This window comes from Apodemus sylvaticus, chromosome 5 (genome assembly GCF_947179515.1).
Source record: "Apodemus sylvaticus chromosome 5, mApoSyl1.1, whole genome shotgun sequence".
Lineage (NCBI taxonomy): Eukaryota > Metazoa > Chordata > Mammalia > Rodentia > Muridae > Apodemus > Apodemus sylvaticus.
Window position 1 is genome coordinate 113,935,176 of NC_067476.1, and position 15,463 is coordinate 113,950,638.

At 49.6% G+C, this 15,463-nt stretch overlaps 2 protein-coding genes across 2 annotated transcripts; both read right to left on the reverse strand.

Moving 5' to 3' along the window:
- Positions 1 to 6,337: 6,337 nt before the first annotated feature.
- Positions 6,338 to 12,195, reverse strand: Spef1 (sperm flagellar 1). The gene is made up of 7 exons (XM_052183661.1): positions 9,571 to 12,195; positions 8,213 to 8,324; positions 7,946 to 8,102; positions 7,704 to 7,743; positions 7,537 to 7,591; positions 7,236 to 7,359; positions 6,338 to 7,111 (listed from the first exon to the last, which is right to left on the reverse strand). Exons 1-7 carry the CDS (start codon positions 9,677 to 9,679, stop codon positions 7,004 to 7,006), a joined length of 705 nt encoding a protein of 234 aa, XP_052039621.1. The 5' UTR covers positions 9,680 to 12,195; the 3' UTR covers positions 6,338 to 7,003.
- A 90-nt stretch (positions 12,196 to 12,285) lies between these two features.
- Positions 12,286 to 15,115, reverse strand: Cenpb (centromere protein B). Its single transcript, XM_052183660.1, has one exon. The coding sequence runs from the start codon at positions 14,879 to 14,881 to the stop codon at positions 13,073 to 13,075; it is 1,809 nt and encodes a 602-aa protein (XP_052039620.1). The 5' UTR covers positions 14,882 to 15,115; the 3' UTR covers positions 12,286 to 13,072.
- Positions 15,116 to 15,463: the final 348 nt, after the last annotated feature.

Consider the following 15,463-nt stretch of genomic DNA (forward strand, 5'->3'; position numbering starts at 1 on the left):
TTCCGGCTCCAGAGTATTCCGAACTTTATTAAATTAAAAGATTAAACTATAATAAACCTCCTTGGAAAACTAATAATATGTAATAAAGTTGATAGATGCTTGGAGGCTGGAAAGATGCTCAGCAGTTAAGAGCGTTTGCTGCTCTTAAGACCAGGATTTGATGGGCTGGAGACATGGCTCAGCAGTTAAGAGCACTGACTGCTCTTCCAGAGGTCTTGAGTTCAATTTCCAGCAACCACCTGGTGGCTCACAGCCATCTGTAATGGGATCTAATGCCCTCTTCTGGCATTTCTGAAGACGGCGATGGTATACTCACATACATGAAATAACTAAGTCCTAAAAACAAAACAAAACAAAATGACCAGGCTCACTGGTGGTAGTGGCATACACCTTTAATCTCAGAACTTGGTAGTCAGAGACAGGTGGATCTCTGTGAGTTAGAGGCCAGCCTGGTCTACAAGAACAGCCAGAGCGATTACACAGAGAAATCCTGTTTTCAGAAACAAACCAACAAACTAGGATTTGCTTCCCAACACCCAGTCACAACTGCCTGTAATTTCAGGAGATCTGATGCTTTCTTCTGGTATCCTTGGATTTTGTACACACATGGTACACATACAGGCAAGCCCATGTGCACACACATATACATAAATACAAATATTTTTGATAGAAGCTAAAAATATTCCATTATTTCTCTTGCCCGTGGGCACATATATACATGGTTCCGTGTGTGTGTGTGTGTAAGCATTTGTAATAGGCCCTGTGGTGGTTTGAATATCCTTGGCCCAGGGAATGGCACTATTTGCAGGTGTGGCCCTATTGGAGTAGGTGTGTCACTGTGGGCATGGACTTTAAGACCCTCATCCTAGCTGCCTGGAAGCCAGTCTTGTCCTAGTGGCCTTCAGATGAAGATGTAGAACTCTCAGCTCCTCCTGCACCATGCCTGACTAGATGCTACCATGCTCCTGCCTTAATAACAATGGACTGTAGCTCTGAGCCTGTAAGTCAGTCCCAATTAAATGTTGTCCTTATAAGAGTTGTCTTGGTCATAGTGTCTGTTCACAGCAGTAAAACTAACTGAGTCAGGCCCAAACGGGAATAAATCAAATATGTATCAACAATAAAATAAGTAAGCTAATTATATTTATACAATGATATTAGAGACAAAGGGCAAACTGAACACATGCAAAAAATATGGATGATTCTTAAAGAATATTGAGCAAAAGATACTAGATACAAAAATATCATCTACTTTTGGATTTTAGTGTGTTTCTTTTGATAAATACATGTATGTATTTCTCTTAAATATATATCTAGGATTTGCTGGTACATAGCTTGTTGTAGCTTTGTAAAGTGCTGCTTGGCTAGTATGAAGTGCAATTTTCAAATTTTCCTTCACATATGTTTTGAATAAGGATGGGCCACCACAGACATTTTTGCATGAGACTTAAAGATTGGAAGAAAAATAGCAGCAATACAGAATTTGACATTTACACGCTCCAAGGAAGAGATCTGTCACCCACACACTTTGTTGATCTGCTAACTTACCTCACTGACATAGAGTAGCAGATATGCCTACAAGGACTCTGTGTTTTCCTGATGTTTCTTCAAGTCTCCGACTCCTGGGTTAGCTGACCAAGGCGGCCTGCTGCTTCTGCAGAAAGAGCTGCCACTGAGTTCTCTTTGTCCAGGGGCTTTTGCTCTTGCACTCACTGTGCTCCTTAATGTCCATCTCCCCTTCCCAGATCCTCATCGTTGGACTTTAAACTCCAGCATTAGATATAAAAACATTAACTTTACTGGGGCCCGGTGCCATTTGGCCTGTGTGAGAGGCTAAGGCACAAGGTTCAAAAGCTGTAGGTCTCCCGGGGCTGCAGAGTGAGTTTAAGGCCAGACTGGACAATTTAGTGGGAACTTATCTGAAAAGTTTTTTAAAAAGTGATTGAGTATGGGAATATAACTCAGGGGGTGAATGCTTGCGTAGTATGGATAAGGCCCTGTGCTCATTCCCTAGTATATCAAAGAGGCAGAGAAGCCTTACAGAGACTGTTTAATCAGCTCCAAAAATTACCTGTATGTAAATCCCTGTAAGAAATGTCCCATGATGGCTGGTGAGATGGTTCAGTGGTTAAGGGCACGTGCTACTCTTCCAGAGGACCCAGCACCCACTTCAGGCAGCTCCTGGCATGGAGCTTGATTTATAGACCAGGCATGCCTCAAATTTGTAGAGATCTTTATGCCTCAGTCTCCAGTGTGCTACGATTACAGGCATATGCCACCACACCCAGAATATGACACTCTTTAACCTAGCAACTCCAATTAAAAGATATATCCAAATAACTCCTTATGCAATACTGTTATTAGGCATAAGCCTAATCACCGTTGCATTACTATTATTAATAACAAAAATAGGAAACAAGTATAGGACAGATTAAACAATAGAATTTTATGTGACTAAAGGAGAAGACATTTTTTATAGCAACATGGAAGAAACTTGTATCCATCGGGGTTCTCCAGAAAAGCAGAACTGGTTGAAGGCAGCACAAGAGCAGAACCAAAAGAAAGAGCTTGGGTAATTGCTTCAGTTTAGGGAGTCGGCTCACACAGTTACGGTGGCTGGTGCCTCCCATAGTCAGCATTGTGACTTGATAGAGTCTGGGAAGGAAAATGCATCCTTCAGCTCCAATGCAAATTCTGAGGCTTGGAAACTAAGAGCCAATGGGGCAGCTCTGGTCCAAAGGCCATTAGGCTCAGGCTTAAGACTCAACAAGAGCCAATGTTTCTGTTTGAGCTTGAAGTCAAGGGGAATGAGCCTGAGGTGCCAGTTTGAAAGCCATCACGTGGTAAGAATTCTCTCATACCTAAGGACAATTAGTCTTTGTTTTCTACTCAGTCCTTCCAATGATTGGGTGAGGCAGGCCTGCCCGCAGAAGGTAGGACAATCTGCTTTACTCTGCTACTGATATCCCAGAACATTCTCACAGAGTACTGAGAACAAGGCTGACTAAGCAACTAGATGCCCTGTGGTCCAGGTAAGTTGATTCATAAAATAAGTCACTTTGTATCTACAAGAGGGTCAGAACATAGGATGTGAAGCATGGCCCTGTGTGTAAAAAAGAAACATTAAGACAACAACAAATCCTCCTTAGCACACAAAATCTACTATAAACTCTGTGCTAGGATTATAGATGTGGTTGGTGCGTGCTGGTGTCCCAGCACTCAGGAGGCTGAAATAGTGTTTTGAGTTGAAGCCTTGACTCTGTCTCAAAAAATAAAAACATTCTAGAAGGAAGTTCAAGCAGATTTTTCATTTTTTGTCTTTATTTTCATTTTGTTTTTGTTTTGTTTGTGGTGTTGTTTGCTTTGCTTTGCTTTGCTTTGAGGTTTTGGTTTTTCGAGACAGGGTCTCTCTGTGTAGCTTTGGCTGTCCTGGAACTCACTCTGTAGACCAAGATGGCTTCATCCACCTGCCTCTGCATCCCATGTGCTGGGACTAAAGGCCTGCTCTTTGTTTTTACTTTGCATGTCTGTGGTTTATTTTTTTAAAAAAAAAGATCATTGTTAGGCTTAATCTATCCAAAACATTAAGAACATAGCTGTTAATATGCTTTCTCTTCTACAAGGTTGTGAGCCTGTTTTCACTCCTCTTTAAACAACTGGTGAATTATGGGATGAATAAGCCAAAGGAAATCAGAATTCATGAATTCAGAGGACAACCTGTAGCAATCACTTCTCCCTTCTACTGTGTGGTCCCAGGGATTCACCAAGTCATTCGGCTTGGTGGCAGGTGCCTTTACCTGATGAGCTATTTCACCAGCCCAAATATTTTAATTTGCTGTTAAATTTTTGTTTGGTCCCCAGTTAAAAGGACTATTTGGGAAGGATTGCGGGGTGTGGCTTTGCTAGAATGGGTGTGGCCTTGTTGGAGGAGGTGTGTCTTTGGGGGTCAGCTTTGAGATTTTGAAAATCATTGCCAAACTCAGTCTTGCTCTCTCTTCCTGTAACTGGCAGATTATATGAGCTTTCAGCTACTGTTCCAGCACCATGCCTTCCTGCTGCCAAGATCTCTGCCATAATGATCATGGACTCACCCTCTGGAACTGTAAGGAAACACCCAATTAAATGCTTTTCCTTGAAAGTTGCGTTGGTCATGGTGTCTCCTTATAGCAATGGAGAGCATCCTTAACCAATGACACTTTTCTTTTTTGAGACAAGGTCTTATGTATCCCAGGCTGGCTATGGATTTCCTATATTTCTAATCCTCTTGCCCCTGCCTCTCAACTGCTGAGATTAGAGGTGTTGGCCACCATACCTTGTTTATGTTACTAAAGATTGAACATAGTAACATAAACAAACTGAACTTATTTTATCTCTCTTCAGTCTTCTCTCAAAGGGAACAACTGCTGTCCTTGATTTTGTTCTTTCGTTACCACAAAAGGAAAAATTGTTCCAACAATTCCTCTTGGTGTTGATGCCTTGGTATGATGCTTCCCTAAGTTCAGACTGGACCCAGTGACATGCTTTTAATAAGCAGGATACAGCAAATGTGTTGGGATGTCACTTAAATGATTGCATTAGATAAGACTGTGTTGTTCCAGGAAGCATTCGTGAACCCTAAAGACCAGCGAGGAGTCAACTCTGATGTAATCACATTAGGGTAATATTCTTCCAACTGAAACACAGTCCCCTTTAAGACAGATTCCAATTTGGGCTTAGTCACTGCCAACCCACAGGAGGGTTTGATGAAGCAGCCCTGAACTCTCATTGGGACAATGTTTTATAGAAAACTGGGTGTCCATTCTGGCAAGCATCTAGTTGGATGTCTGTTGTAAGCCAACAGGTGGGTGCTCTGAAGCAAGACCATATACAATCACAAATGGTCTAAAGTAAATCCGAAACAGACTAATCTTTGATTAACTGTTGCTAGGAAGTAGCTAGGGCGTAACTGTGGCCAAGGACACAAGGATGAGGGTTCTTCCTGGTACTTGGGTTTAGCTACAGATCAAATTCTCAGGCTTTTTTTTCCGTCTTCTTTTTTTTTTTTTTTTCTTTTTCTTTAAGTTGGAGCAGGTTTGGCATCTCAACTGTAATTTCCTTTTTGCTACACTCATATAAAATATTTAATGTTATTATTTTTAATTATGTGTATGTGTGTAACAACATATGTGCTGGTGCCCTCAGAAGCCAGAGGTGGAAGATGCCCTGGAACTGGAGTTACAGGCAGCTATGGATTGCCCATGGTGTGTGCTGAGAACTGAATTCTAGTCCTTACAATAGTAGTATACACTCTTACTAATATTTCTGTTTTTTAAAGAGTCAAAAATGTCAAAACTGTCACTAGAAGCTACTCCACTGGAAGTGGCCATATTCTGAAGAAACAGAGCAGTCATAAGCCAATAATCATCAAAACACCAAAGCCCAGTAACCCACAAGGGACTGGCTCGTTAGCAACAGCGTGTGCCTCCTTCCCCCGTTGTCACAGTTCTAGCTGATATGTTGGCCTTAGCCTTGTAAGGGTCCCGGATCAGGGAAGTCTACCATCCAGCTGAGCTGTGCTCAGACTTGACCCTCAACAAAACAAAACAAAACCCATCATGTGTTGTTTTAAGCCTTTACATCCGTGTAAATTGTTACATAGTAATAGATAACCAAATACAAGTTCCCCTGGAATTGGGGTGATCCACAGTTGTGAGCCGTCACGTGGGTGCTGGGCACGGAACCTGGCTGCTCTGTAAGAACAGCAGATGCTCTTAATGGCAAAGCCGTCTCACCAGCCCTTTGCTTCAATTCTGTATGATTGTTGTAGTGTGTCTCCCAGAACTCAGGGCACAAGAGTTTCTCCCATGCAATATGCCTATGAATGGAATTGCCAGACCTTGGGATTTACAAATGTTTAGCATTATTGTCAGTCAGCAAATCATTTCAGTGAGGCTCATACCATGGTCAGGTGTCTTAGTTAGGGTTTCAAGTGACATATAGCCAACCATCCATAAGTTGAGACCAGTGAGTGGATGGGGTTGAGAGTCGTACGGAAAGCTAATATAAGAGAGTCCATGGGCAAGGTTGAGAACATGAAGGGCCACAATTGGTGAAAATCGCAGCTTGGGTTTGGACAAGGTTGGAGGATACTGGATGGGGACGAGGCAGGTTACCCAGTGCTAGAAGCAGGCTGTCACACTTCACAAAATCTTCCCATTGGCAGTGTCATCAATCTAATAAGCAGTGGGAACCATAACATGAGACCCATCCTGGGCCCACAGGGTCTGTAAAAGGACAGCTAGGAGAAAGGGATAAAGGACAAGTCAGGAACGCACTGCCTTTGGGGATCCACACAGGCTGAAAGAGAAGGCAGGCACAGGAAAGAACGCACACCACCACCTTTAATGGACACAACTCTGCCCTGTCTTCCCCAGGCACTCCTTATAATGCTCCAGGAGAGCTGGAGGCCTCCCTCACTCTACTTCAACACTTTATCCCTTCCTCTTCAGCTGCTGTGATTTCCAGCTCTGAGACGGGTCCCAGGTCAGCATCCAGGAGGGGCAAGAGAATTCCTCAGCTTCCGGGGATAATTTCTCGCGTGTCGGAGGCCATGGAGATTTAGAATGGATAGAGATGAAGCTGTCTTCTATGCTGAGAAAGGAACCGGTTCTAGGGGAGTGAAACGAGCCAGAGGACCGCCTCTCCAGGCCCAGCGCTGGGAGCTTCAAAGTGGACACGACTTGGGAGGTCATGCGGTGTGTTCGTACAGGTTTTCTGGGCTGTGGAAAGTGGTCCCTTTTCCTGGCCCAGATGGAGTGTAAGGAGGAGGATCAGTCCCCGGCCTCGGTTTTGAGCACCCCCACGTTCGCCCGAACCCTCCGCAGCCGAGCGCCGCCGTAACTGCAGGAGGCGCGCGTGAGCAGCTCGCTCCGCCCTCCCAGCCCTGAATCTGCAGGTGAGTGGGTGGGTCGCGGCGACTGGGCGCTGGCGGGTACTGGGAAGCGCCGCGCTGCCCTGGCACCGCTCACCGCTGCTTGCGCTCGGCCTGCTGGAGCCGCCGGGAAAGGTCATCGATGCGCACGTTCTTAAGTTGGAGCAGGTGTTCCAGACGCTTCACCTTCATCTGAAGGACCTGGATGGCCACAAACGCATCAAGCCTGAAGGCCTGTTGCTCTGCCAGTGCTTTGTCCCGCTAATGTTTTGTCCCTGCAGGCTTCGAGCTGCCCCTTAGACCTCAGTGCCCTCTCCTCACCTACCTGTACTGTCTCTTGAGAGGCCAACAACTCCTGCTCCTTTTCAGCGATCTGGAGGACGAAGCTCGGATCACCCTGCAGCGCCTGATTATACCCAGGGGGTCGGGAAGCCAGCGGACGGCCCTCTCTGCAGTAGGTAGCAGCTTAGCAGAGGCCTGGACGTCAGACCCCACCTATTCCTTCTAATGCCCGTAGCCAGGCCTTCCCTCTTCCCATTTCCCCACCGCAGCCCCCAATCCCCAAGGCACTGCCCCTAGTCTGTGTGGGGAAGTTAGGCCTGGTGAGGTCCAACTCTCAGCTTTACCTGAGCTGTTCTCCCAAGGCTGGGGCACCGTCTCCTCGAACCTTCTGGGACAAACCTAACACAAAGCAAGTGGAGAAGTGACCTTGCTGGAGTCCTGGAATGACCCTAAAATTGATTAAAGGAACTCGGGGGAAGCTGTTCCTGAGAGAAGGGGAACACCATCTTACCCATATCCATGTAGCCACTGCTATCCTGAGGAGCCAGCTCCTGAAAGAACAGATGTGGTCTCCTGTGAGCCTGGGACCATCTATCTCCATCCAAGAAGCCCCGTTTCCTTTCCACAACCCCATAGGCCAGGTTCTTTTAGCTAGACACCCTGTCTTCCTATTTATCACCACAGCAGGGCTCTCCACTGTCTGGGAGAATCCTCCCATACCCCCTCCCCCAATAACCAAGCTCAGCACCCCACCTGTAAGGAGCCAACACCCAGCTTCTGGCGCTTCTGGCGCTCCTCCAAGCGCTGCCTCAGTGGAATGAGCACTAGCTCCACTACCCCCGGAGAGCACTGCGCAATCTTCCGCATCACATCGTCAGGGACAGAGAAGTTCAGCTTGTTCAGTACCTTTCTAGAGAGTGAATATGAGATAGGTGGACTGGGGACCGGGGAAATGGGAAAGAAGTGGACGTAGTCCACTGCATTCTGCAAAGTCACTTCTGCACCCAGGGATTCTACTACCTGTTCAGGTGACCCCAGTTGCTGAGCTTCTGCTGGATAGAATTGGCAGGGACATAATTGTGCATCTCCACCATCTTGGGGAAGTAAAACTTGATAAGCTCTGCAACCAGGACTGAGGGAATAGGGTTGGGAACAGATACGAAAGGCAGGAACATGGAGTCAAGGAAGAAGGGGTAGAGATACAGAAAAGGGAAGGTTCACGGAAAGGAGACAAAGAAAGCCAGATCAATAATCAGTTCAAGATCCTCCATTTCTCAGCATATTCCTCAGTCTCAGATCACAGGAAAACTGAGGGTCTTCAAGAGGGCCCATAGGAGTCTGTAGACTTATCCTAGGAATTCACATGAACACACACACACACACACACACACACGAACATGTCTCAGAGGAATCACAGATTAACACAAGCAGAAAGACCTCTTGCAGGAATGGAGCTATAGCCTAGTTGGTAGCATGGTCAAAGAGCATGCACAAAGCACTGCACTAAATCCCCAGGGCCACTTAAGCAGCACAGTAGCTCACGCCTGCAAACCCATCACACAAGATGCAGGAAGATAGCGAGTTCTGGGCTGCACAGCAACTATGTGTCTCAAAAATGTCCGTCTACAGATGCATGTAGGGCTGACTGTATCGATGCACACCACAAATCAATGCCACATACACTTAAGAGTACACATAGAACACACATATAGAAGACTCATACACATAGCCTCCTGATCATACACATAGAAATGAAGGGCATCCTGCCTACAAAACTAGGAATTTCTTAAAATCAGGAGCTTTTCCTAAAAAACAAACACACAACCACACAAAAAATTCATATCCATGCAGGACAGAACATATCAATACAAAAGAACACAGGCTAGAGATTTAGCCCCATTGGTAGCAAGCTCGCTCTGGGTTTGACTCCCTAGCACCACACTAAAAACAAACAACAGGAGTAGTGGCACAATGTCAATAATCTCAGAACTTGGGAGGTAAATGTAGGAATGTAGTAGAGGTGGAGAGTCGGGAGTTCAAGACTATATCACAAAACAACAAAAATTACAAGTCAGACCGCAGAACACAGCAATGTGTACAAACATAGGTTCACAAATACATACCCAGACACACGGCTTAGTTTTTAAAGCCCCTAAAGGGAGACACACAGATACACTCCATGCACACATGATAGAATGAACATACATTGTTCACACACGAATAGAAGAAACATGAAACTGCACACTTCCACAATCAAAATCCCAAACTACGGATCCCACCCGGCCCCTTTTTATATACACACATAACAACAATAGCATATACACAAACCCATTAAACATACACAAAGACAATATTTTAAGACACACAACAATGCACACCTCCGTCACTGAAGTCCCGGGAGAGGTTTCTCTTGGGTCGGGACAGAGGGATGTTGTCTACCCAGAGGTACAGCTGGTGCAGAGCCTCCTCATCCACGCTGCTTTCCATTGGATCCAGAGCAAGGCCTCAACGTTCCAGACAGAGCCCAGAGCCAGCCCCAGGACCCTTCAAATGCCTCCTCTCGCAACTGCGAGCGTTCAGATATACGTTTGGGTCCCTATTCCTCACAGATTCAAATCCCATCTGGGAGCAGCCATATTGTTTTCCGAAACCATAGCAACCGTCGCTACTTGCCTGGAAACAGAGACTTCTGGGAGTTGTAGTTTTTCCATGTTACCTTCCCCTGGGCCCAGACTCTGAAAGGGCACTTAGCTGTACTTATATCTTCCTTTCTCCCCAAGAAGGCATCATTTATCTGCCCACACCACCTGATGAAAAATCACTGACCCATTCTGGGCTTTGCGAAAATCTACTATGTCCCCCAAACCCATTCCCTTTCCACGTCATTTATCAGCTCTAAAGGAAGCCGCATGGCAGCATCACCACACAAGTCACTGTCGGGGTGGGAGGTAGGGTGGGCAGCGCACTAAGCTGATACATATCATGATTGTGTGATAAGTTGTCTATTTTGAAATTATTATTTTTATGTGTATGAGTGTTTTACCTGTATTTATCTATGTGTACCATGTGTGTGCCTGGTGCACACCAAGGACAGGGGTTGGATCCCCCTGGAACTGGTTTTACAGATGGTTGTGAGCCACCGTGTGGGTGCTAAGAGCCAAACCTGGATCCTCTGGAGGCACAGGCAGCACTCCTAACCACTAAACCATCTCTCCTGCCCCGATAAACTGTTTAATAGTGCTTCCCCAGTAGCTCCCTCCCCGGGGCTCTGTAGACCTAGGGTCACTTCCATTTCCTCATCCCAGCAACGTGTTCTACTGGAGCTTTTAGTATGTAACCCAGACTCCCAGGGAGAGCAGATCCTCTGTTTTCTTAGGGAAGGTCACTTAATTCCTTAACCCCATTTCCTTTGTAGAATGAAAACAGTTTTCATCTACTTGTTCCAAAGGTGTGCTTGGAAAGTAATTTAAAAATAGGAGAAAAAAAGTATAAGTATCTTGAATTTGTATGGGTTCGAGGGCACTGTAAGTCAGCTGTACACTGAAAGCCAAGAGCTTCTACAGACACTTCATGCCCTTTGTCTCCCTCTAAAGGTTAGTTTGGATTGGAAATTGATTTCTGCAACCAGGAGGGTTAGGAACACAGGTCCCTTCTTAGGGAAGGAATACAAGGGACTAAAGGGTATCTCTAGAGCCTGCCTGGGGAGAAAGCTTGCTTCCAACAGGCTAATGGATGTGGCACTGGGCACATCACTGACCCTCTCTGCCTCTGCTTGTCATGGCTTTGGTTACTTCATAAGGGCACCTGAGTGAGTGATTGACACCTAGCACAGCGTGCGTTAAATCAGAGTCCGGTAAGAGACATTCTTGTTGGCCGGAGACAGATCAAAGAGATTTGACTTGGAACTTGGGATAAAGGTCCTGAATTAGCCAGGGGCATCTAGAGAAAAGGCACACTGCCTCCTGCGTACTCCAGAGCAAGCCCACTGGGTAGACTAGACTTACTGGTCCTCTCCTCCAGACTTCCAACTAGAGGAAGGGATGATAACGTATGGAATCTCAACTGCTTTGCTTGACTTTGTTTCAAAACTTTCAAGGGGAAGTGTGGCTCAGCAGTGAGACACTTGCCTAGATTGCTAGAGGCCCTGGTTCCTCCCTACCTTAAAACAAAGAAAAACAAAATTTGCGATAAAAAAAAAAAAAGAAACAAAACTAATTTTCAAGGGAGGTAATCCCCTAGTGTCAGAAATGCAGAAGACTCAACCCTTTCCGGCAAGCACCTAAGACAAACAAGGCACAAAGGGCGACGTAGCCATCCCACCCCTTTACATTCCAGGGGAGGGAGAACTTGGTGGCTGGGGTATGTTGGGATTGGGAATTTACCAGAGGTAATGTGCCAGCCCTAGTCAAGGTGGGAAAACCGGTTTGGTATTGAGAGCTACCTATCCTGCTCAGGCTTTTCCTTGACTGGAACCTGAAGGCCTCAGACAGGAAGAGCCATGAGGGGAGGTGCTGGGCACGGAAAGAAGGGCATGCCTTCACCTTTGGACTGGAGTGGGGGAAGTGGCCTTGCACGGTGAGCTCCGGTTCATGGAGCTGCAATCTGTTTCCCAGTAACTTCACCTTCTGTCGCTGTGCCGTGGCTAACAGGCTTGAAAATGTCAATAACTTGAAAAGCCTGAAGAACTCCCTCTTAGGGTAAAACAAGGGTGCCTTGTACGCACCTCCAACTCCAGGCTGGTAGCCGTCCCGTCCCAATGCAGTTCTCATTCCGGCTGACTGTCACTAGCTTTGGTGGGCTGGGTCATCAGGTGCATCTTGACTGATCTTCCCCGAGAGACTGCTGGCTCCCCATCTCCTGCCCCACTAGCTTCTCACTAACAAAGTTCCTCAGGTCTATCCAAAGATGTACTACCCTCCTTCCCCGGATTTCTGAAACATTTAGGTGTCGGGGTCACCATCTGCCAGTCATCCCAGCCATGTCCGCCTGCTCAAACTTTGCTTCCATGTCCTGCTACAGCAAGAACCAAGGGGAATCTGGAAAGGATGTGTCCCCCAAGATAGACGCAAGCCCAGACCATGAAGGATGCATCCTTGGCTGTTAAAACAGTCACTCCCACAAAAGGGGAGTGGACAGATTTATTGAATTGAAGCTGGGGAAGAAGCACCTGGATGGCTGGACATTCAGCCCAGCCCCAGGCCCTCTGCCCAGGATGGGGGCCTGCAGAGGGTGTGGCACGAAGACCTGCAGCTATCCAGATTGGAGGTGCCTGTCGTCACTTCCCTGGAAGGCCTCTTGGAAACCTCCAATCTGGAAAGAAAACCAAGGGCCAAAGACTGGGCCAGAGAAAGGGATTCGGGGAGGTGGAAAGCAGGCAGAGGCGGGCTCAGGAGCCCGCCCTAAGTTACACTGTGCTTCTTTAGGCAGCCTAGAGATGCAGGAGGAGGGTTGCTAGTTTTGTGGGGGCCTAGGCTAGACCTTCCTCTGGAGCCCTTTCCAGAATGGCTTTGGGATCCCCCCCGCCGAAGACCTGGTTGGGTGGCAGGGAGAGAGGCACTCTCTGGCCAAGAGCTTCCAGGATCCAATCCTGGCTGCTGCTGTGATCTAGCCCACTGATGGCATGGTGTGGTAGCACCGGACAGCTCCCCACCCATCCAGTGCCCTGAGCCCAGGGACTAATGGGGAGGAAAGAGGATTCTGAGAAAGAGGCAAATAGCAGTGAGGCGGACCTCAGTCCCTGGGCCTGTCTCGGAGCCTGGAGCCTGGCAAAGCATTACTGAAAGCCCTGGGCGTCGCCAGCCATCTCCAGCAGCTGCCCAGAGGTCTCTGCTTTGAGCAGATGCTGCCCATCTGGGCTGGGGTACGGCTATGTCCAGCAGCTCAGCTTTGATGTCCGAGACCCCGAACTCCCGCCTGCCTGGCATGGTTCTTCCTAGTCACATGGACCAGATCATGTTCCAGATGAAGGATGTGACTCTGCACTCGGTCATCAATGGGAAAGGAGGTCAGGTACCTCTTGACCATGGCGAAGTAAGCCATGGCCTCCCCAAAGCTGGGTACAGGGACCTCATCACCATCCTCATCATCATCCTCATCATCTTCATCTTCCTCATCCTCCTCTTCATCTTCCTCCTCTTCATCACTGTCTGAGTCAGAGTCCTCTCCTCCTTCCAGGAAATGGAGGGTGGGGTACTGAGCCTCTTCCTGGACACTATAACCCCCAAAACCACCGCTGGCCTCCACTACTCCCTGGGCCCAATCTTCAGCCTCTAAACCCTCCGAGGAGCTTTCTTCCTCCTCCTCCTCATCATCACTATCATCAACGCCCCCTTCCTCTTCTACCTCTTCCTCTTCCTCTCCTACCTCCACTCCTTCCCCTCCTTCTTCCTCCTCCCCTTCTTCTTCCTCTTCCTCCTCCTCCCCTTCACCCTCCTCTTCTTCCTCCTCCTCCTCCTCTTCCTCCTCCTCTTCCTCTCCCTCACTCTTGAAGGAAGTGGTGATAGTGGCATTAAGGCCACCTCCGAAACCGGCCTCTCGAAAGCAAGTTGCTATGTCCGAAGGCTCCACTGCCTGCCAAGCCGCAGCCACAAAGTGCAGGGCCTCCACTAGGCCCAGTTGCAAGCCTGAGGGCTCCTGGCCCTCGAGGGCTGCCATGGCCTTGAGCAACATAGCTTGGCGGTAGTGGCCCTTCACCTGCTGGACCACTCCTCGCTCCAAAGGATGCACGGTGCCGGGAGGGAAGAAGGCCAGCTGCACGTGCCGCAGGCCCGAGGTGTCCAGGGACTGGGCAGCCAGACGGCCGGCCAGCAGAAGGACCCGACGAGATTCTGCAGCCATTCGAGTGTCCAGCGCTTTCAAGTACTTAGCCAGCGCCTGGGTGGTGACTCCACCCTTCGAGTTGGCAGTGTAGTCGCAGGGCAGACCACCTTGGCCCGCACGGGGCTTGGCAGACTTGCCTGCGACCAGTGGGGGAAGCTTTTCGCTGCCATCAGCGTTGGCGCAAAGCAAAACGCTAAGGCGCTGGGTGGCCTGGCGCGCCGGTCCATCACCTCCCCAGAGCCCTGAGGCCTGGTCCGACAGAAAGTCGTACCACAGGCTGGTCTCGGTGGCGCTGAACACGTCCTGCGAGGCGTAGCCCTCAGCCACCGAAGGCGGCTGCTCCTCCCGCGCGCGCCAGCCGGGTGTGCTCCCACCACTGCCCTCGGAGGGCATCGTGGCTGGGCCGGCAGGTGCCGCTGGGGCCCGAGGGGCAGAGCTTCGCGACCGGGAACGGGTCACGCCGCTGCAGGCCACTACACCGTGGCGCCTGCGGAAGCGATCCAGCCAGCCGTTGGAAGCAGTGAAGTCATCCATGCCCAGCTCCTCCGCTATCCGCAGCGCCTTCTCTTTCAGGATGATGCCCTTGACCGGCAGCCCGGCGGCGCGGATCTGCTGGAACCAAGCTATGAGAAGCCCCTCCAGCTTGTCGTAAGGGGACAGCTTGTTGGTCTTGCGGCAGGTGGAGGCCACTCCGTACTTGCGCTCCGACGCCAGGATGGCGCGCTTGTTCTTCAGGATGGTGCTCAGCGTGGACGGCGGGATGTTAAAACGCCGCGCGATCTCGCCCTTGCGTAGGTCCGGGTTCTCCTCCACCTCCTGGATGATCCGCGACTTCTCCCGGAACGTCAGCTGCCGCCGCTTGGGGCCCATCCCGGCGCGCCCTCCGCCCCGGGGCCCGGCACCGCCGTCGCCGCCCCGGGGCGGGGGGCCCGGGCCCGCGGCGGGGGGGCACCTGGCAGCCTCTCCGCGCGCCCCGCCCGAGACAAAGCGGCTCGAGGGGCGGCGGCGGGCGGTGGCGAGCGGCGCGGGAGGCGCGGGCAGCAGGACGTGCCCAGCGGGGAGCGCGGCGCGGCGCGGGGCGGAGCGCGCGCGGGATCTCGCGGGAAGCGTGGGGACGCTGGGCGCCGCCTCCCCGACCCCGCGCCGCTGCCCGGACCTGCCGCCGGGGGCGCTGAGGCCCGGACCCTGCGCCTCGGCCACGCGCGGGAAAGGTCATCGGAGGAGACAAAACGCACTCAGGCTCCTGGACAGATGCACAGGGACGTTTGGTGCTCTCGCTTCTTCTCTTTCCTCCAGAGGCGGCTAGCTGGCGTCAGGCTGCTTAGGCTGCGTTTTAATTGGCTGGCGTCAAGCGATTAAGGATTTTCTGCTACGTGTAAAGGCTACTGTCAGTAGGCTTCTTTTTAAATAATTGTCTTTATGCGTGAGGGTGTCTGCCCGTGTGTAGGCGCT